At 30.8% G+C, this 23721-nt stretch overlaps 1 protein-coding gene across 2 annotated transcripts in view; it reads right to left on the bottom strand.

The window, feature by feature from the left end:
- The window catches only part of stumps (DBB domain-containing protein stumps), a 114251-nt gene that overhangs the window by 49959 nt on the left and 40571 nt on the right, over positions 1–23721 (bottom strand). Inside the window, exons 2-5 of one of the 2 annotated variants that reach the window (XM_076401569.1) lie at positions 17373–17498; positions 3541–3709; positions 1366–1643; positions 1100–1306 (exon numbers count right to left, since the gene is read on the bottom strand). In XM_076401569.1, the coding sequence (XP_076257684.1) occupies positions 1100–1306; positions 1366–1643; positions 3541–3709; positions 17373–17382 (664 nt within the window). In that variant the 5' untranslated portion in view covers positions 17383–17498. Of the gene's footprint in view, positions 1–1099; positions 1307–1365; positions 1644–3540; positions 3710–3788; positions 3868–17372; positions 17499–23721 lie in introns of those variants that run through there. The other variant, XM_076401568.1, reaches the window with a different exon arrangement.

Here is a 23721-nt window from a genome sequence, read left to right on the forward strand (position 1 = left end):
AATCTCTAGAATAAGTTTATAGAATACTTTTTAGAATAAGTTGGGATATATTTTAAAATAAGTTAGAATAGTATTTAGAATACGATTCAGATTATAAATTGTAGAGATCACTTACTGAAGTGATCTTCTACATGTCAGGATGGTTATATTATATAGCAGAAATCATATAATAATTCTTATTGTCCACGGGCAGATTGTTGACGTTCTAGGAGATTAATAAAAAAGTAATTTTATGTTATTTTCGAACATTATTTTGTTTTTAACATATAATAAAACCGTTACTATTAATTATATGTTTATACAATTTAAATTAAGTTTAATTATTAAAAAAAAACTAGCTAAATTATTAAAAAACAGTTTAATATGAAATAAAGAGTCATTCTGGATTAATAATTTGAAGTATATTAAGTAGTTGTAAATTTACTTTTCCCAAAATAAAGCCACCATCAATTAAAAAAAGCAATTCATTTAATTCAAAATATAAGACTGATATGAATATTGTGATGATAACAGTTCGAAAATCTACGTAATCACAAATTAGCACTAACCTTAATGATTGAGGTAAAAGTTCAACTCTTTTCAAAATAATTTCTGCGAATAAATCTGTTTTTTAATGACAACGGTCGTTGTAAACTGACTCATGCGCTTAGTAGCAGACGACACGCGACCATTTAAATAAATATTGTTTATTTTTATAACAATTATTACGCAAATCGATCGCAACACTTTGCGGTTTTCGTTGTTATCCATTGTCCGAAATGGAATTCGACGAAAATGTAACCGGTCGACCATCCAAACAGGAACAAAGGAATCTATGCAGTATATGTCTTCAATTTCCTTACGAGCGAAGGCCCTGTCGCATTACGGCTCGTTTGTCTCAATTGCTGAATCAAAGTTCAAGACACTTTGCCCTCAACATTATTAATTTGATGGGTAAATACGATCTGCTCAGTCGAAAGGTTAAACGGTTGAGTTCTTTTTTGATTGAAGACCGACCGTTATAAGCGAATCAAGGTGATCAGATGTTATTAAGCTTAATTGAAACTGTCGGCGTCCATCTTTCGCCAATAACAGACGGTTTAAAAAATATTCCACTTACCTTTCGAACATTTCAGGCATCGTTTTCGCGGGTATGACATGTGTCTGAGGGAATGCTCATCAATGGCTGACGTCCCAGCCACATCGGACTCCTGCAACATTTGTGGGAAATCGTCTTTGAAACTCTTGGAGGAGGAGGCGACACTATTTGTTCTGTCGCGAGCGCCATAGTTCCCGACAGATTGTCTCCTAGGGCTCGATGTTCCCGCTAAACGAGCAATTTCGTGTAATCTTCAGAAGTATTTCATTTATTATTATAATAAGTACCTCGCGGGCTAGTATTCCCATTGCTCACTCGCCTACCAGCATTAAAATTAGTATATCGAGCAGTGTCCTCTTCCAAAAACACCTCATCCTCCTGCAGAAGATCTGTGTCATCCTCTTCGGCCGCAGGTTGGAGGAATGGGATATTTTCGTTAGTTCTTTTCAAGGAGTTGGATCTGCTGGGATGTTTGAAAGCAAGGTCAGGCGCCATGTCACTCAGTCTAGGCTCTCCCATTATTAGTAACTCCTGATTGGAATCGGCGGAATTGCTACTAATTGATCTGCAAGAAAAACAAATAACTGTGAAGTAACATACTAAATATATTATTTTCAGTCTCAAAAATAAATGTTTTTTAATAAAGTTTAATTAAATATCAATTGTTTTGTTGTACTTGCAGTAGCATACAAACAAGTAAATACATCAGTATGTATTTAAAATTAAACACTTATACATTGTATAAGTTCATGTGGTTTTGTTTGCTACAATCCTCCAATTTTCTGTGTGTTGTTCTGCAGCTTTATTGCCTCTAAATTGGTGTGATATAATATACTTACTACACGTTTTAAGCTGAAATCTTCGATAATTTCGTAAATCCCCTTGATTTCAATATCATCGTGTAGTTCTTCAGTATTGACATAACGATAATCATTGGTAATGAATCGAAAACCTTCTTTACAAATTATTATGTTATGTATTAAATAGTTTGTCTAATTTTTCAGTGCAGTCCCATATTTGAAACCTGTAAGTCCAAACGAAGTCTGTTTGATTTTAGAACTTTTTCTTGATTCTTGTTTTGAACCACTTGGAACAATTTTTTTATGTTTAGTAATATTGGATTAGATTTTATACGGATATTTTGGACATTTTCAACATTTTGTATAGTTTATGAAGATGAGTATTGAAAATGTATTGACTGCAGTTTCTTATTAAGATTTGTCTAAAACTTTCAGGTTTTCAACGACCCAATCCAGTTCCCAATTGTTCCTTGATTTTAGGTCAAGTTGGGAGTATTTTTTGACTAACTAGTACAGTTCCTTGATTTTGAGTCTGATCTGTTTTGCTTTTTGACTCATCTGACTATATTCAATTAGTTTTGATATTGGTAGAGCGTTTGTTAAAGCGTTTATAATGTTTTTCTTACTCACAATAGGCTGGGGAAAAAGTAATTTCGATTTTGCCTAATGATTGACTTAACACGAATCTCATATCTCAATCGAATACCTATTCAATGAAGCCATACATTTTTGATGCTGATATAGACAATGAAAAGTGAATCAAATAAAGATAACAGCATGTGAAAAGTGTTGTGGTTGAAGTCCAGGAAAGCTTGATAAGGCCGACATTGACGCCAAGAAAAGTTTTTGGATAGTTTGGAAACATCTGGAAATAATTCGACGTTCTACTATTTAACTAACGAGATGAAGTAACTTGGCAAAATTTGAGACTAGACTAGACTGAGATTAGACATTTTAATGCATCCACCTTGAAGCCCAGACTTTGCGCCGTCCGATTACCACTTATTCCTGCGTCTGCAAAAACTATATTGATGAGATAAAATTGGCTTGAACACAAGTAAAAATCACTTGGGTAACTAGTTCTACAGTAACGGGATTATAACTTTACTAGAAAAGTTATCGATCAAGGCACATATATCACTGATTAGTGTTTGAAATTTACATGAATTAATTTGCTTAAAAAAAACCTAAAATTACTTTTTCCCCAACCTATTATTTTGAAGTCTCCTTTTACCACACCTTGGTCTTACCCAGCCTGGTTTCAAACTGGATTAGGATAGATTTGTAGTATTGTAATATAAAAAAGAATCATAGTTCTGATGACATTCAGTTTAATTTCATTTTTTTATACTATATAAAATAATAAATAATGTTTGAATAACAAAACAGATAAAGATAAACAAAAATACATATATAAATCAGAATAAAAAATAAATCTATTTTATTTTAATATCTTCCATTATTAATTTATGATTTCCGCTATAAAAATGTAAAATTTCTAAAAAAGTTTACAAATAACAATACATTAGAAAAATATCCTATAAATATCAATTAAAATTGAGATAATGTAAAATAAAAATTAATAAGAAAACAATTGTGTATTTTATAATTGAAACAGAAAAACTTATTAGTATTTTCATGCACTATGTAGAAAAAACTCACCTGAAAAAATTTCTTAATTCTTTTCGATTATTGCAGCGTGGTGGTGTGAGTGTGCGCGTGATTGACGATTCCGAATTACTTTCCGAGATGCATCCTCGATTTTTGCGTCTGATTTGCGATGGTGCACAGTCGGGCTCGTCGGTCGGCACCGAAAAGTAACTGGGATTATCTGAAGCAAAACAAAACAGCGCCTTTAGAACGTCCAAATAATAGGTTCACCGTGTCGACCACGCCAAACTATCACATACCGATAGGATGATTTAAATCCGAAAAAAATCGGGATATTGTACCCGCGAACATTACCAGGCAATACGTCGAGCCGAGACGAACACTATACAACTACACAACTAAGAAACGTTACACATATCTAAGCTTGACAGTGTAGAATACTAATATTTCGGAAGGTCGTAGTCGGCATTGGGTGGACCAAGAATCGTGGTGGGGGTAAGGATGGGCATATGCCTCTGGGCAAAGGATCCCGACAGGATGTTCAAGGAGAAACACTGACGCATTTTAAGATGTCCTGTAGATGTTCGAAACAGATACATTCTTGGAAAGATGGCCTTTGTTGGTTAGGTCGAAGTAAGAAGATTCCGAGGCTCTTTTGTACTACGTACCGTACAATGGGACATTAACATTAAAATGATCAGCGGCTCGACGACTTTTATCTTTACGTCATTATGTAATATGTAAATCGCTATTAAGTTTGATAAAACCGCAGCCGTAACCTAAATATTAAATAGGTTGGCGGCCATTTGTGTCCTAAATCGAAGATCATGTCGGTTTTGTTTATGTAAAGGTCGAAGTTTTTGAACCATTTAATTGGTTTATTAGTATTGAAGAGTACCGACATTGGAAATGGTAATTACACAAGAAAAATGAAATCATCATAGCTCAGGTCAATAAGTTAATATTAGTTTGAAAACTAGAATGATTAATCGCAATGTTTATATATAAAAAGACAATTTTGAATGAAAGTTGTAAATAAATAAAACAATTTTGGTCAATCCATGTTATAACGAAATTTATTTTTATGACCATTTATACAAGGGGTATTTAATAACGCAATTTTAGATAAAAATAAATTCTGAGTATTGTGATTTATTCATTGATAATTTTGACATGTATACTTCCTTTTGATTTTTAGTAAATATTAGGCTAATTTGTGTTAGTAAATTGATTTGTTCCTACTTTAAATATTTTTGTATATTTAATAAATTGCATATTTTTCTATTAACAGTCTAAAATAATAGATTTTAAAACAGTATTATAATAATAATTTATTAATAAAGATCGTGATTAATGCAATTTATTACAATTTATATGCTTGGAAAAGTAATATATAATGGAATAATTCATGGTTCAACGCCATTTCGTAGGATTTTATAATAAAGCAGTTAATTACTTAGATAATCCACTAGTAAGAAAAATTTTTGCCTGTTGACAAATCTCTGATGAATTTAGTTCAAACTCGGTTTTTTTTTGTGAAAACTCTAGACTGCTGGTGTATCTCTAAACGGTTTAATAAGATTCCGAGAACCTTGTTTTGAACCACTTGGAATAATTTTTTTATGTTTAGTAATATTGGATTAGATTTTATACGGACATTTTGGCCGTTTTCAACATTTTGTATAGTTTATGAAGATGAGTACTGAAAATGTATTGACTGCAGATTCTTATTAAGAATCCAGTCAATCTACGAACATTTTCTTCTTATCTAGGATTTATCGAAGTTATTTGACTTGATACATTTTTATTTGCTTAATTTTTGTAGATATTATTTTTATTATATTCTATAATTTATACGCTTGGATGGACTGGAGACTGACTACCATTTATTCTGGTCTTGAATTTATTCTTGGCTATGAAAGTTAGATCTTGGACTGCTAACTAATTTGTATAAAGTTTTTTCAAAATCAGGGTTTGCTGTGTGTTGTTATTCAAGCATTGTCCACCACTAATATCGCATTATTGCAATGTTTTCTTATATTTTTTTTATAGCATTTGAGTTTTATACTGTAAAGACAACATTATTTTCCATCTTCTGTTCAACTAGATTATGTAGTATCGATGGAATTTAGCCTTAATCAAAAAGGGCCGTATTTGATAAAACTTTTATCATATAAGCATAATAAGCAATATAAGCAGAGTAAGCAGTAACTTTCGAGGTATCTTTCTACATGTGGTCAAATAAGCCGTTCTTTATCAACTATCAATCGAAATATTTATACACAAATTTTTTCGTCATGAGGCATGTTTATTGTAAATTTCCAGTATTTGTTGTTTTCCAGCATTTCTTCAAATGGTATTTGCAAAATTTTCGGAAAACATGTTCACTGTTCTAATAAGAAATACGGAAAGTAATGTACATACTTATGACACAGATACATTACAGAAGCATCTTGTCCGGTATCAATTCACAGTTATATTCTTATTTTAAAAGATTAGTAAATTTATTTTTATACCTTTGTCAGAGCTTTTCGTGACACATTCAAATCATGTTGTCATGTTCTCCTATCTTTCTTCTGAAAAATATTAGTTGATTTGGTAGCGATCCAATTATAGGTCCATTTTCACCTTTCTTCAGTATTTTGAAATTGTATGCAAGTTATTTTTCATAAGTGGTAATCAGAAGGCGCCCGTCTGGTGAATATACTGGACGAGTCAGAAACTTCTATTGAGCTATAGTGTACCAGCAAGAATTTAACTGTGTGTGGTTGAATGTTGTCATGCGAGAGTGTGCTGTTGCGCCTCTTATTCGCTATTGCTGATATTTTATGCAACAATATCATCACTCTTTTTAATTTTTAGTGGATTCCTATCTATTTCTTGAAGTCAGTTCAATTTTTTTGTTAAAAATATTTTTCAACACTAGATATCGCTGATTTAAATACATGTAAGGAGTTAATAAGACAAAAACCGTAGTTCACAAGTAAACAAGGTTATTTGTTATAATAAGCAGCGAATTATTTGTGTATCATTTGTCACTTTAAAGAAATCACCTACTAACCTAACCGAAACCATGACAAACTGGTCTCGTCCTCAATATAGTTACAAGCTGAATTCCGATCGAGTCGATTAGCATTTAATCCGACATCGACCATTTTTTCCCATCATTGTAACAACCTATCGAAAATTTCACGCTTGCAGCATAAATATTAATTTGTCAACTGCACATCCTGTCATCATCTGATGCATTGCATCTGCAATAAAATTCCTCTTTTTTTTTAAATCCTTTTATTTTAGCGAAGCTGCTTTGGTTTTCGATTGTTTATGTTTCTCGATATCGGGGATTTTCTTATATAATCACAATAAAACGACACTGAAATATGCATTGTAAAATAAGAAATAATCGATACTAATACTTGTAGCTTATTTTACATTTTGATCTCAAAATTTATTTTAAAATTTTGAATTTTGATGTATTATTAATGTTTTTAGTGATTTAAAATTTACCATTTTACCTGGGAAAATATAGGGGTATTTCCATATTTGATATAAGATAGAGCAGGTATTTTTTTACCTTATCTGTATAGCTGATATAAAAATTATCATAATTAACAATTATCAGTACCTTAGATCATTGGATAGTAATGAAGGCAAACATGAAAATAGATTAGATCAAAGGACAAGGAAAAGCATGCATTATATTTCATGAATGAGGTCATTGAATATTTCATACATAAGATTTCTAATATTGTATTCTATTGTATCATAGCAAGTTTGAACTTCTCCTGGAACCAGACTATTTAAGATTGGATGTCTATAGTTGGTAATTAATCTTTTGAGATCTTACACCATAATGGTAATCCGAGGCCATGAGTTAATAAGAATAAAGAGAGAAGTTAATGTAATTAAAAGTCTACAAAACGCAGGAAAAAGGAAACAAATAAGTGAAATTATTTTTGGAATATTTTTCTTTTAAATAATAACCTTTACTTAGTAATTATTAAGTGAATAAAAAAGTACGACTGAATTCTTTTTATTCCGTTTAAATTCTTTATATTTACCTTTAATGCGTCTTGAGCTTCAGACTTTACGACAATTATATTGAAATCGTATTTATTCTTTCAAATAAAAAATATATCAAAATTCTCTTTTATTAAAAATTTAATATTATTCAATAATTCAATAAAGATATAATAAACTAAAGGAATATATCTATAAAATATTACAAAAATAATTATTAAGTATAAGTTTGTAGAAGTGCATAAAATATAATATTGTTCTATGGTTTTAAAATCCATGTACATAAAATAACAGTTTTCCAATTAGAAATATTGAAAAAATGATCAGAATACATGCAAGCACCATATAATTCGCCATTGTAACTTCGATTAACTAACAACGTTACTTGGACATTTAAAAATGGAATTGACCATAGTTTATACACAATATTTTTAAATTTAGAGCGGATTTAGCTAAATATAGTTCTAAAGATTTTGGTTTATTGGGAACGCATTTATATCAGTTTAAAATAAAAAATATCTGCACCATTTCGAAGAGAACTCTCTTCGAAAAAGGTATCTTGTCTATTTTAATTTTCCATTCCAAATAGAAGTTACCAAATCCTGTTGTACTATCGGAACAACTAGTAACCAGACGGTACGGTATTTGTGTAAATTAAACCACTTCCGAATATCGTTTTATAGAATTTTTTATGCCTATTCAGAATTTGACGAAAGAAACTTTTTTCTTTACTTTTTAAAGTTTCTTCATTTTTATTCATAAGACACTCAATGTGCTTGTGCTATTTCAAACTGCCCTAAACGTGCTATTTCAAACTGCCCATTGCGTAAAATGATTATCTAAACTCGATCTGCAATTTACTAGGATCTTCATCCAGTAATGATGAATCTACAATATAATTTTATTACACCACTTCTCCTAAATGCTGCTGAGTAAAAAATTGATATATTCGGTATAATAGCACAGTGATTTTGTATGGAATATTACGACTGAATTCTTTTTATTCCGTTTAAATTCTTTATATTTAAATACCTTTAATGCGTCTTGAGCTTGAGACTTTACGACAATTATATTAAAATCGTATTTATTCTTTCAAACAAAAAATATATCAAAACCCTCTTTTATTAAAAATTCAATCTATCATAAATATTTCAACTCCATCCACATATTATTTACGATGATTTCCGGGGTTTGCAAAGATAAGTTCAGATATCATCAATGACAATTACAAGTGACACCAGCATAAAAAATCTGCCTATATTTTTTTTAATTATCTACTTAAGTTTCTGGAGTTATTATTAGGGAGAACCAGATTTCTTGCGGATAGATATAGGTATAATTGCTTTACAATACATTGCACCCTCTAGGTCAGCCCCTGTGGTTTCATAAATACCCTTATTCAGATAATTTTCAAGAGCAAAATTAAGAAACCGTGTAATATTTTTTGTCCTTTATATGGCTGGTGTTTTTTATGTGAGACTCACTTAAATTCTATGTTACAGTAATTTAACAATAGTTTTCTGATTAATATTTCTGAATATTATATACTAATTACGTAAAGATTAATAGCGTATATTAGTTAGGCAAATTAACTATTAATGTCTTATTATATTAAAACCGATATTTTTTCCGGCTTGGTTGGCGCAGTGGTAAAGGCGACAGGACGGCCCTTCTACTGTTGCGATTGTATAACATTTGTTATTGTCCTTAGACAAGAGTACAAAATCCGACGAGGAAAATGATTCCAGTCACGCCAGCAACCAAATCTTCTGGAATGATTTTTAAGTTGGTTACTCGCCAGACGGTAGGCTTAATGCCGAGGACGGTGGTTCGTAGCCCACCTTAAATAGTAGATCCAGTCCAGATAAACCCTCGTTGCTAAAAACCTCGTTGGTTTTTTTTTTGCCAACAAATTTGGATGAAATTACTTAATATTTACAATTTTATTTAATATACAAAAATATATGACATGATTGTATTGATATGTTGAAAATAAAAGGGTAAGATAGCTTATGTATAACAAATGAATATATCCAAGTTAGCTTATATTATACAGATTTGGAATCGCAATTCAAATATCCTATCATTCGGAAATGTTATTACATATATTATATATGGTACAATTTTAATTTACAAGTTATTTTGTTACTATTGTTCTGTTGTAATTGTGCTATGTTTCAATACATAATCAAGACGAGTGCGAGATATATACATCAATATGTATTTCCAAAATTAAAATTAAATTAACATGCTTAAGTTACAGCTAAAAGTAACATTTATATACTATAGTCTATTAAAAGTTTTTTGTACATGATGTTTAATGTATTGCTTGCCGCAATTTGTAAATTCGTTTCAGAATGAGACACTATTTTCCTTCTCATTTTATTCTAGTTAAAAGAGATACAATGCTGTCTGATTAGTTCGAACACGTAAACGAATGAGCCTGTTAAAGTCGTCCAGTTGTCAGACGTATGCAAAATCCTTGAAAGCAATAGTGATAAGAGGTTATAACTCTAACCTATAAACTATTGTGGCTGTATAATTAACTGTAATTTTTAGATGTGCTATATTGCAAAAATAAATTATATTTGATAACATTTTGTTCAATTATTTTATTTAGATTAACATTTTTTTGTATATGAAAGCCCAACTGAACTAAAATACAGAGTTGATACGGCTACATAGCGACGTTTTGACGTCACAAATTTATCTGACGTATCTACAAAATAACTTTGAATAGACTATATGTGGATTCGTGTGGTTTGGTTGGCTTTAGTCTTCTTATTTTCTGCGTATGGTTTAGTAGATTTATGTTAGTTCCCCGTTGCTGTGATTTGTTAAGCTTGTTTCATATTTTAAGAAGAAATGTAGGATAATTTCGCAAATATATTTGATGGGGAAGTCATTGTGCATTTCTTCGATGGGTTACGTTACGATAAACATTGCTAATTAATCGAATAACTTTGTTTTGGTAATGCTGGATTACTGGTCAGTTTGATCCAAATAGTTTTTGGTATTAGCTGATAAATTTATCTCTTTGACAATATGTCAAGCTGTCAAGCGCCTCATTGTTCTGCTGTTTGTTTAATGTGGAGTTGCTGTATAAGAGGGCTGTCCAAACTAGATAGGATTTAGGGCCAATAAAAATGACTAAATTCACCGGGGGCAGCAAAATATTTGTAAAAATATGCAGAAAAAATATCATTAATTTATTATTAGATTACTTTTTCATTAATTTATATTTTAAAATTCTGTAAACATCAACGTTAATATTGGTAGTAGCTAAGTGCGTGCTTAAGTGATGTGTCTGTCAATGAATACCTGTATTTCGATTTTATAAACTTTATTGTTGAATATGCACTTTATTGTTCAATATGCACAAAGATGGGTACTGCCCATCATTGAACGCATTTTTAGGCTAAAATTCGTCAGTTTAGTGAAACGTTTAACAAGGTTTAAAACATTCAATTACTGATTCTGTTCTTCCCTTATAAAAGGGTTCTGATTGCAGGTCATACAGTTCTAGTTGATAATCTTCATATTTTCAACTGCGACCGTTAATGGATGAGTGAAGAGTGCTATATCAATGTATTTATATGTTTTTGAAATCTGCGAATCGCTGCTCAAATTCCATAAATCTCTAAATAATGTTCTTTAACTTGGAAAAGAAGAAATATCATTCTGTTATAGAGACGTTTTGAACAATTTCATTTTGGTTCTAAAATCGTTCACATGACGGAACAAACGTTTTTTGCCTTGCAACTTCAAATTTCTTCCTTGATGTTTACTTGTCTTGCTTCTTTAACAAAAATCTAATTCGTTGAACTATTGGGTCGTATTTGTTAAGAATACAGGATCAGCCATGAACTGAGGTTCTTGCATTTTGTTTTGTAGTTTGTAAGTCTCAAATGCTATTTAATTTTTTAGAAATAAAAGTATTTCTTTTCTTAAATCGAAAAAACACTGCAAGCACTGTGCAGTTAACCATCTGCTTTCTGAATGTAATAATAAATCTCCATAGGTTGCATCAATTTCAATTAAAAAGTCTTGATGTGTCAATGCCTTTCCACCTCTATACAAATTGGTTATCCTAACAAATTTCATAATAATCATGATGATGCAGTAGAATAAAGGGCAATCAATGTCATTTTATTTTAAATGTCCCGTCAATCCTGTTACTGCCCCTGTCACAGATTTTGCTACAAGAATATTTACGAAATCCTCCGTACTCCATAATAGTTTTGTTAACTGCTTCAATCACTGCCTTCCTTGCTGCTTTTCCAAGTAATGGCATTAAATCCAGCATTTCCTTCGTGATTGTAAAATCTTTCGAGATGCAACGCATAAAAAATATTAATTGACTAATATCGATCTGGTCGGTGCTTTCATCCAAACATATTGAATAGTAATCGCAATCTACAAAGCGACCGCATATACTTTTCAAAATTTAATCATCCATGTCATCTATTCGTCGCGTCACAGTTTGATGAAATCATGCTACGAATTGAAACTTTTTCGCCAATTTCGGCTGCATGAGGCGTTTAGCCATTGCAACTGCGCATTTTTTATTAAAATTCCATCACAAAACGTTTTCTTAGCTTTGGCTAATTGTAATGAGACTTCATAGGAGGCAGCCAATCTTTGTTCATTATCTGTATCTACTTTAGAAAACATATTTGTTTGCTGTATTAGTGTTTTGTACTCAGTTATCATAAATTTTCCTGCTTCACCAACATTTTTTTTATATAGTTCTTGATGTAAAGAAGTATAGTGTCGTTTAACATCATATTCTTTGCTTACAGACAAAACTTGCATATAAATAAAACACTGAATTTTATTGTTATTGTTGAAGATGAAATAACCTAATTACAATATCTCATTGACTGCATGGTTTCTTCGCTTTCGTTTCTTTTTCCTTTCTTCTCAATAGAGATAAAAAACTTGTGAAAAACATCAAATAATATGGGATTGCAAAAAAGATCAAATCATAATATCCTCTGTACAAAATTTTTTTTATTTAAATAAAGAAAATAAAAATGATTTGGCGGGGTATGGTTTGGACAGGTCTGTTGTATAACATTATTCTTGCTCAAAACTAACTCAAAATTGATAAAGTCTTTGGGAATTGTCTTTCGTCGCCTTGTGCTACACAAAAGTGACAGTAAAAAGTAGAATATTCTAGTAATAAGAAATATAGCATTTCATATATATCATCTTTATTAATTTATCTGCAGAAATAGATTGTTATACAAGAAATAGACAGATTTATAATTTTCACAATTTTCTTATAAAATTTATCTTTCTTTTAATACATTATTTTTTTTGCAAATAGGCTACAGATTGGACATTCTTATTACACAAATTGTTTTAGAAGATAACCAATAAGGTTCTTCAATAAGAGCTGAACAATGTTTTTAGCTTTTTTGAAGCTTTTTTTTAGCCACAAAGTACATTTCTGGATGAATGGTTAGCAAGCACTTTATAGCAATAGATGAACTTAAAGTCTACTTTATTTTAAAAATTATTTATATATTATTACTAGTGGTTGTATGCTTTGTGTTTGTAATACTTGTATTTGGTCTCGCTTTTTTAATTACTCCTTATTAAATTTTGTCAACTCCTATTTCTACTAGAGTTTGCTGAGCCACTCGTCAGTTAACGCCAGGAACGTTATACAAAATATTATATATTTATATATTATTTTTCTAAAAATAATTTTAGCTACAGATAAGTTAGGTTAGGAATAAAATTTGTTTTCGAACAAATTATTAATGAGGTTCTAATATTAGCAAGCGATCCTTGTTGAGCTAGAGTTGTTAATAATATATGGTAAATAATTTACAGATTTATAATACTGTTGACTACTGTATATTAATTATTATATCTGTCGAATCTTTTAAGACGATAATAAAGTAAACTAATGGTATTTTTAATCGATTTTTCTAGTGCCAGGAGAGAGAATTTCTTAAAATTGCTCGTAAAATATGGAGAGTTTATTTCTAAAATCTATTTTTGGCAGATCGTTCGGAATTAAGCAATCAAATCACACGCAAAAACCAATAAATCAGTTGTCATATGTTCCGTCTGATAGTTGTTAATAATTATACATTAATAACCACGCCATCTATAGTAAGGACAATGCCTTTTAAGTGTTCGAAACTTCATCATTTCATTGTACCATACATTATTTATGAACCAAGGTGAAACAAAAAAAAACCATCAGATTTACTGGGTACATATCGGAAAAAAGAGTCTTAAGAAACGCTGATTTGCATTCAAGAGATGTTTCTAACAACTTCATTTGAGATGATAATAAATTTGAATAATATAAATATTAAAAGTTGTCATAATCTTTAGGAGTTATAGCATAGTCGGCTTTACGGTTTTCAAAAACGTACAGTCTGGTAAAAAACTAACTGGTTTTTATTTAATTGTGATGAAATAGATCAGGTATAGTAGTCAGTAGTAGTTGGTAATGATAAATAATATGATCTTAAGTATATTGCACGAAAACAATTACTGGTTTTTCATCAATATATATATATATATATATATATATATATATATATATATATATATATATATATATATATATATATATAGAAAGTAACCGGGACTATATAGTTTTGATAACGGTAAAGGAAAAAAATAATTATAAAAAGTAATACATAATCAGGAAGTGTATGGATGTGTATAAGCGATGGAAACTGAATGTAAATATTTATGTAAAATTACTTCCTCCAATATGTGACATCGTTTAACTTATTGTTGGGGTGTATTTATAATCGTGTGAAGTACATTATTTAAATTTAACCGACGATTTAAACTAAAGGAATATATCTACAAAATATTACAAAAATAATTATTAAAGTTTGTAAAAGTGCATAAAATATAATATTGTTCTATGGTTTTAAAATCCATGTACATAAAATAAAAGTTTCTTGGGCCTTAAAAAATGGAATTGACCATAGTTTATACACAATATTTTTAAATTTAGAGCGGATTTAGCTAAATATAGTTCTAAAGATTTTGGTTTATTGGGAATGCATTTATATCAGTTTAAAATAAAAAATATCTGCACCATTTCGAAGAGAACTCTGTCTTTAAAAGGTATCTTGTCTATTTTAATTTTCCATTCCAAACAGAAGTTACCAAATCCTGTTGCACTATCGGAACAACTAGTAATCAGACGGTACGGTATTTGTGTAAATTAAACCACTTCAGAATATCGTTTTATAGAATTTTTTATGCCTATTCAGAATTTGACGAAAGAAACGTTTTTCTTTACTTTTTAAAGTTTCTTCATTTTTATTCATAAGACACTCAATGTGCTTGTGAATTTTTTCCAAGGATTTAGAACGTGCTATTTCAAACTGCCCATTGCGTAAAATGATTATCCAAACTCGATCTGCAATTTTCTAGGATCTTCATCCAGTAATGATGAATCTACAATATAATTTTATCACACCACTTCTCCTAAATACTGTTGAGTAAAAAATTGATATATTCGGTATAACAAAACAATGATTTTGTATGGAATATTTAACCTCACTTAAACCATTGAAAGTAGTTATAATAAAATATTTATAATAACCAAACTCATTATGCACAGTGATAAACGTGTTTAGATTAGTCAGAGGTCAATCGTGTTGATATAATAAATTAAATTTATAATTTATAGTAAATTATAAATAAAAAAAAATTTAATCAAATTAAAATTTAAGGGGGACCCATCGGCCTTATCTTAGTCTCTGGTATAATGTTTTGTATTAACGCTGCTTCTTTTCTATTAAATGCAGCTCACTACATACGCAGGATCAATTGGTTTAATTATTTTGAGTCTGTGCCCGGTTCTGTTATTATCCAGGAGTTGTATTACTTCGATATTGTCTCTGAGTCTGTCTTCATGTCTGTTTACAATTGACTACTCTTAATTTCCTGAGTGACAGTCGGTGTAAGCTATTCTGTACTATCTCGGTGCACCTATAATGTTTCTCAGAACTTTGTTCTGGAGAACTTGTATTTATATTAGTTTTTGCGGAAAATCCTCATAATTGGATTCCGTCTGTTCATATTGGTTTCAATACATGCTTGTATAATAACAATTTATTATCTGTATTGATAATTGTATTTTTTTCAATTAACCGATACATAGTAACACATTTTCCTATATTTCAACTCACTACATTTTTCTTTTTTATGATGTCCTTAAACGAAGTTTTGCATCAAGATTAATACTTTGTTACTATATGAAATGATAGCGATTCTGCGATCTGATTATATGTGAACTATACATGCACAGATTTACATTTGTTAATTCTTATTTTCCAATTTTGGGACCAATTATTTATATTGCCTCTTGTCTGTTGTAATTTTCGTATGGCTGTCTTTTTCTTCTTCTATCGTACTCTTTTTCTTTTGTGTCACATCACATGTATAGAACAGATAAAGAATCAGCCCCAACACACTTCCTTGTGGTACATTTGCTTTAGCTTCTTTTACTGCAGAATAGGGTTCTTCTTATTAGACTCTAAACACTCTGGTAAGATTTCAATAGTTGAGTGTGTTGTTTCGGTAACGTATTTCTGTAGCTTTAGTAGATGTAGTTTCAGTAGCTTTTAGATCAACATGGCTGTCATGCCATATAGAGCATAATATAGCTGAACATAATTTTTTACCTTCATAGGTTTTTTTCAATTTCTATGCACCTTAATTGTGGAACTACTAGCAGCAATGAAATAGTTTGGGACATAGGATATCTGGTAAATTGAATATTTGCAAATCGGTTAATTCTATTATTAACCAAGATGATGTTTGGATTATCACTTCATGACCTACAATTAAGAGTAGGATTGGTAATCATTATGTTGCAAAACACAAACCAGTCAATGTAATTGTAATCTTTATGTATAATGTGTCTTTGTAATCCGGTTTGAGGTAGAGAAATTAATGAACAAGGTTGTGCCTTTGTTTAAACCATACTTTTGGAAGAGAAATATAAAGGCAAAGAGGTTTTGATTCCACGCATTTCTTACTATGATTCCAAATGGCATTCTATGTGATTTTAAACGATTATAACTTCCAGTGGGGCTTATATTTGCAATGTCGTAAATCGCAAGGGCAGCTGTTAAGTGGGATAAATCTCGAAAGACGTTCACATGATCTATTGTATGTCAAAGACAATGAATTACACGACCTATTGGAATAAAACCGAGCATGTTGCAACTAACCATGTTGTGCATCAAAAAGTTTTGTAGTAAACACTGCAATTTTTTGAAATATTTATTCCAGTACAGATTGAAAATTGAAAGCTTAGATAGGGCAACGTCTGTAGGGTCAGCTAGTAGTAAATAAATATATAGGCTAAAAGTACAAAAGTAAATTATCATAGATCGTTTTAACAAATGAAGTATCGAATATTGACTGGTAGTTCAATGTTGTAGTATTTTTTCTTGAGAAAGTAGATAAAACATGTTAAAAAATGCACTTGGTTTTCGGTAAATTAAAATCATACAACTTGATGAACATAATGCCCTGATTTTGTACTAAAATTTGAAAAATGTTGCCATTATTTTTACAATATTTTCTACGTTTAAAATTTGATTTTATATTTTCAGACCTAGTACTTTTAAATTGCAATAATTTTAGCATATTACATTATTAATATATGTTAATTTTTTAAAAATCATGGAGGTAACACACCAAAATAAAAAGAGGATTAGTATTTAAATGAAACAGATGGCGCCAACGATAACATCTGACACCGAAAAAAAAAACAAAGGAAATAATAACACGCAAAGATCCTACGATATGTGTGACAGATTACTATCCCCTAAAACTGGTCGGGGTCATAATCTACTCACCAAAATCCATTGTCTTTGTGACGTTTCTTTGGCCGGGCGGTCAATGAATCTTGAATTTTCAACAAGACGTGAGTTGAAACTCCATTCCAACTTCCGTTCGAATTTCGGATGTACGCGCTGTCCCCGCTGAAAGAAAAAACGGATATTTTTGTTATTTTTCCTTCTTACTCTAATGTTGTTTTAAAAAGTTCTTGGGGTGAACAACTACTATTTTAGTTCGGCACGTGCAGCACGGTAAATAAGTCAGTGGAATGCTTAAGCGTAAAGGTAAACACTAAACAGAAGATTTATGGTTAAGTGATGTTAAGAGCAAGGGCTGGAACTGATCGAGTGTCAGAAAATAGTATCGGAATTGTTGTCTGCCCTATGTTAAGAATATTTTTTGAATTATTGATTTTTCGTGATGAAAAATAGGAAATGTTTGATTATTTAGTTAACGAGCATTTATATTTAGAGGTATTAAACAGCTTATATAATTATTTTAGTTCAATTTTACTCAATGACATTGCTGAGAGAATTTCTGTGCTTTCAAGTGTTCAATGTGATAGCAAAGTTCCATCAGCAAACAAAGTTAAGGATGGTTATATAGGTTTAGTTAAATTAACAGATTCTCTTATTGTATATTTGACTATATATTATAATAATACAAATATAACAGGCCAGTTTATACTACTTTTATTATGTTATTGAGTTTTAAGTTTTAATTTTAAGTTAAATAAAATTAAAATTCAAAAAATAATTAAATTTCACAATATGTGAAACTGTCTTACTATTTTTTAAAATTTAAAAAATACATGGTACAAACATGGGATAAATAAAATAATATGAACACCTGACATATACATAATATTTATTTATTAGTAAGCTGTTATTTGCGGTGCGCTTCTTCACGAAATAAATTCGCAGAGTTCCCAATGGAATTGTTTGAAATTCAAATCAAAACATCCCTCAATTGCTTTAATAATGTTGAATATGAAAATGTTCTGCTTACTCTCTGCACAATATTGTTCAGAAAGTCCAGATATAAGGTTTTAGGCTCAAAATTGATTAGCGTTTTATCGATGTACCCACACTGGTGTACTACACATAAGTCCACATAAAAATGACACAGTTTTTCACACATAGCTGAACTATATTAATTTAAAAGACACTTGTCTGTTCAACCTCCAGGTAGATTCAATGTTGTCAAGTAGTTGTAGTACTTCAACGTTTTTGCTCATAAAATCTCACTTTTTTTTTATTAATTTCTTTACTGGCCGTATTTCTAATGTACTATGGTAAAGTTATGAAAACTTCGAAGAAATTTTTGATAATTTTCTTTCATATTGATATTACAATTGTTTGTTTCTTGAATTATGGATTTCTTGGATATTGGTTGCTGGATTTCTTCCCATAGGTTTTTAAAGGCTTTTCTGAACATTGTCCAAATACTATTTCCAGAGTATTTCGTCTATATAGAAAAGTAGCGTTACTGTATTACAAAATAAATAAAATCAGCTTAATAGACTATGGTTGGATTTCGTTACATGGATCGCTGGTTCATTGTTAATTAGCTTTCTATTGAGTTACGATCTTTTTTCTACTCTATCAATTTAGTTGCAGGTCCGATTATGATTTTACTGGGAGTTGATCTTTTGATTTTTATACACAAAACACTTTTTCTTCTTATTAATATTAGGCGAATGTCTTATTTTAGAGTCTCTCTAATATTGATGATATCTTTATTTTCTTATGATTCTTTTGTTAATTTAATTAGGTTGAAATGAACCACTATCATTTGGTCAATAACAGTTCCAGTCTTAGTTTGTAGAATATTGGAATATAAACCAACGTCTTCGCTAGGCAGAATTATTGCCACACCTAATAATTAATCCTTTAGGAAGAAGTAGATTTACATCTTCAACATCAACGACACAATTAGCGTATATTGTTGTACAAGATCAGTGCATTTCGTTTGAAATTATTCAGATATTGTACGAACCTATTCCACGAAGAAATGTAGCTCTTTCAAAAGCATTTAAAACCTTTTTGTGTTAAGGGATTCAAATTCTTCGAGCTGGAATAACTCTTCCATTTGGTACACTAAAGAATTTAAATCCAAATCTGACAATTTCACATTATAATCTCTCAACAATGTTTGAACTGTTTCATGATGGCATCGCTGATTTATGCAAGGATCTTTCTTGATAAATTTATCGTAAACTTGCTCCAGTTCATCTAACGCTTTATTAGAAATCATAATGATCGACCAACATATTTTTATCATAAAGATTGACTTGAATAAAAAAAACTATATATACGAGGACATCAATCAGGAGAATACCGAAAATTGTCGTTAGGGTAAACAGTAAACACAAAGTCGCAATAAGATTTTTTTATTTATCAAAAAATCTTACTAAAGTTTCATCATTATCGAATTAAATGTTTATGAAGGCATAGAGCCCCCAGCCTTATTTAACCTCTTTATTTCAGATATGCCGAGAAAAGAGCATATTGACGTCGCCTTTTACGCTGACGACACTGCTTTCTTCACGGCCGCCAGGTTCGAAGTTACAATTCATGAACGTTTACAGAAGCAGCTCGATCATGCGGTCAAGTGGTTCAAATTCTGGAGGTTGCAAATCAACCCCCTGAAAACCCAGGCCATCATTTTCCACAAGAAGCGTTACGCACTGCGCGTCTCGCAAAAAGGTTTGGGGATAGCAAACCTGCTATCTTCTCTGATTTGCCCTTCTAGCAGACTTCCCATCTCCATCAAATGCTTATTTTACAAGATGTTAATTCGGTCCGTACTCCCCTACGGATCTAATGTCTACTTCAAGTTTGCTACACCCAACCAGGGCTTCAAGTTTTCCAAAATAAGCTCCTCAGGAGAATATTAAACGCTCCATGGTTTGTCAGAAATAATCAAATTCATAGGGAAACTGACACTCCAGAAATCAAGCACTTCATATCCCAATTATTCCACAAACAACAACTCAGCTCAAGTTCTTCTGAAAACGCGCTTGTTCGCGAGCTGGTCGACATGCTGGGAGCTTAGCACCGCGTCACCGTTAAGCTCTCCCCCTTTTCCAGGCTGAAACGACCTCATCCGTCGCTACAGTCATAACTTTTGCCCCCATACAACAGTACCCAGTTGTGTGTTAACTCAGGTTCGCGAATCAATAGAATCGCCAGGCCCTCGTGCCCAATAACGGCTGCCCGATCAGCGGGTACCATATCCCCAAATTTAATGCATTAGCAGTAGTGATCCACAAGGGTCAACTGTGAGGCGGTTTCGGTTTAGTGTATTGATAAGCCCAGAGGCATAACCCGGTCCAACTTGTCACTCCAGGGCAAGTCTCCGCGACCAGGTATCAGGTATACGTCATACATTCCACCGCCTGGTTTTTAGGCAAGAACAAAAAAAAAGAAGGCATAGAGCACAAACGGACAAACAAATTAATTTTATATAATAGATTTCTATTTCTTTTAATGGTAAAACTAGAATGTAAAAGCAATAGGAATATACAAATGTCAAAATAGAAAGATATGTCGGATAATTTGTATATGAGATCCACTAAATATCTCCAGAAAGACAACAAAATACACTACTTATAAAAAAATTTATTCAAAAACCCGTAATAAGACTTTTGTAATTGAAAAGCAACAAAAAATTAAAAATTTAAAACTAGATGCCTTTTATAGTCTAAAATATAAACTTACAAAATATTTTTTTATTATGTAGTTTTATAAGAGTAATCAGTAGTTCTATAAGAAGACAGACAGTCAAATACTAATTTTTACATAATAAAATATGTTGTTTTTTTTTTTAATGGGAAAATCATATTGTAAAAGGACTTATATAAAAAATATGTTACAGAATTTGTAACTGAAATGCAAACTTTCTACCGAAAGACAAAAAAATACATTAGCTAGAAAAGAAATTCATTCAAAAATCGTAATAAGAGTTGTGCCAGTGTAACAGAAACAAAAAAAAACTAAAAGATTGACAGGGGAAAAAAGTGCATATCTCAGCTTCTGTATCAACTAATTAGTTTCGAGATTTTTATAATACGAAACACGTGTTCCAACCCCGCGTCAGGCCAGATACTGGACCATATGCAACGCTTGGCGTCTGACTGAAGATAGAAAGTGAATAAAAACCGTTTTAACCTCAACGCATTACCCTTTTCTCATCCAGAAACCTCTATTTCCATTAGGTCAACGGGTAAAAATAGCGCTGCTACTTTATCTTAAGAGTATTGTTTGTCTATGAGAGCGCTCTTGTGAGATTATTCTATTAAGCTCTTTAATTCAAGGTCAGAAAGCACTACACATTGTTAAGTTTATGTTCATTAATATTTCGAGATGGATACGACTGGTATAAAATAACTGGACGATATAAATTAAATCAAATAAAGACATTCCTAATTTTTAACTGTGATATTGTTAGCGATGTGATTTAAAAATAGGTTTTTAGTACTGCGAAACGTTTAATTTAAATTTAATTCATTGCACGATAAGAAATAAAGATTATTAGATGATGTCCTAGAGGCAGATGGTTCTTTCTTTAATTTCTTTTTCAATCTATAGACATATTTATAGCATTTTTATTTTCCATGAACAGTAAAACTAAAATAAAAGCTTTCTGGAAATTGCAGGAGGATGTCTTTTTAATGGAAGTACATTGTTAACAGTCGTTTTAATGTGCGTGTTTGTTCTTAATGTCCAAGGTTCATTAAAATTTCTTTGTTATATACTTCTTTTAGAGAAGTTGCTTGCTTTAGAGAAGTTCTAGAACTAGAATAAGAACTTTTGGTTTTGTTATGTAAATTAAAGTACGTAATGCAAAGAAAATTTTCTAAAAGCAGATTATAAAGTTTTGTAAATTTTACATAATATAATAGAAAATTAAATCACATTTGATGGACTTCTGTTAATTTGATGGCAGCAGATCTGTTCTTCTATCAAACAATAAAAGTAATAAATGTCTAAAATATAATGTTGAGTGTTCCATGGTATATTCCCACAACAAAAATTTAGCACACATTTTTCATTACAATTCTTAATAAAAAGAAATTTTTAGCTTTTAGATTCTATTATCAAAGGCGGTTAGTCATGGTATTCATATAAACATTACAAAGAGATAGCTATTGTTTGCTTATGAGCTTTGTGTAAAATCATGCCGTACACAGCCCGCCGCTATAGCACAATTAAGTAAAAAGAACTGGTCAATATATTAAACTTTTAAGTCAGTAATGGGTACATTCTCATTTATTTTTCAGAATTTCAATCAGTGTTAAATTGTTTACCATTCGAGTACTCAGCACGTGCTAGCTACCCGAACAATGTTTAATAATATTCAAACTAGAGGTCCGAGCTGGCCACTCAAAAATTTGAATATTGTGTTCTGAAAAATAGTCTTTAACAAGTTTCGCAGTATGGACAGCAGCATTATCTTCATTGTCTAAAAGATATAATTCTGACTGGCAATTTGCGTTCAATACTTTACTAACTAATGTAATTGAACCTATACTGTTAATTTCCCCAGAAATGAATTTTCTTTCTGTCTTTCTTTCAAAATCTACAGAAGTCCAACACCAAGCACGTCCACCACCCAACTATGTGCGACTAAAAATCATCTGATCTTTTCTTAAATCATGATAATATTACTTATATTCATCAGGACTATCCGATTTGAATCTAATACTAATACTAGCTAATACAAAATTTTTTTTATTAAGAGCTGTAATAAAAAATATGTAGTGTGCTAAAGTTTCGTCGCCGAATGTACGTATATTTTTTACACTGAATAACTCACTGAATCACTAAATAGAAAACTGTTCTTTCATTTAAAGGAATATCAAAACTATATAATTTAAAATTGTTAGGTTGCATGTATTGATACTTTATAATGGTTTGTTTTTAGTGAGCCATGAGGCTTACTTGGCAAAAAATTTTGTTACATGATTTTATATTCATTATTGGTTGATGCAAGAAACTTCCGTTTATTTACAAAAATGTAGAAAATGTGAGATTCTAATTGTCATTAAGCACATACATATTTCAAAGGTTTAATAAACGAGATCAACGCTGAATTAAATATTTATATTTGCGGAAATTAGTTTAAAGATCCACAAATCATGATGGAAATTTGGTATAAGTAGTGAAAGTTTAGAGCAGATTAGTCTCGAAATGATTTAGAAAAATCAAATTCAATAGTCTATTTTGTTACGGTCATATCGCAAGATAGATTATTTCTATTTTTGTATTAATTATAAGTTGAAAAGAAAAAATTTCGTTGAGTTTATTTTCGTTACGTAGTAAATAACCTGATTGATTGGAGAATAAAAGTGAACGAGAGTAA

The sequence above is a fragment of the Rhynchophorus ferrugineus genome, unplaced genomic scaffold (assembly GCF_030347505.1).
Source record: "Rhynchophorus ferrugineus isolate W39M unplaced genomic scaffold, kcgeb_rfMv2 rfM4, whole genome shotgun sequence".
NCBI classification, from domain to species: domain Eukaryota; kingdom Metazoa; phylum Arthropoda; class Insecta; order Coleoptera; family Curculionidae; genus Rhynchophorus; species Rhynchophorus ferrugineus.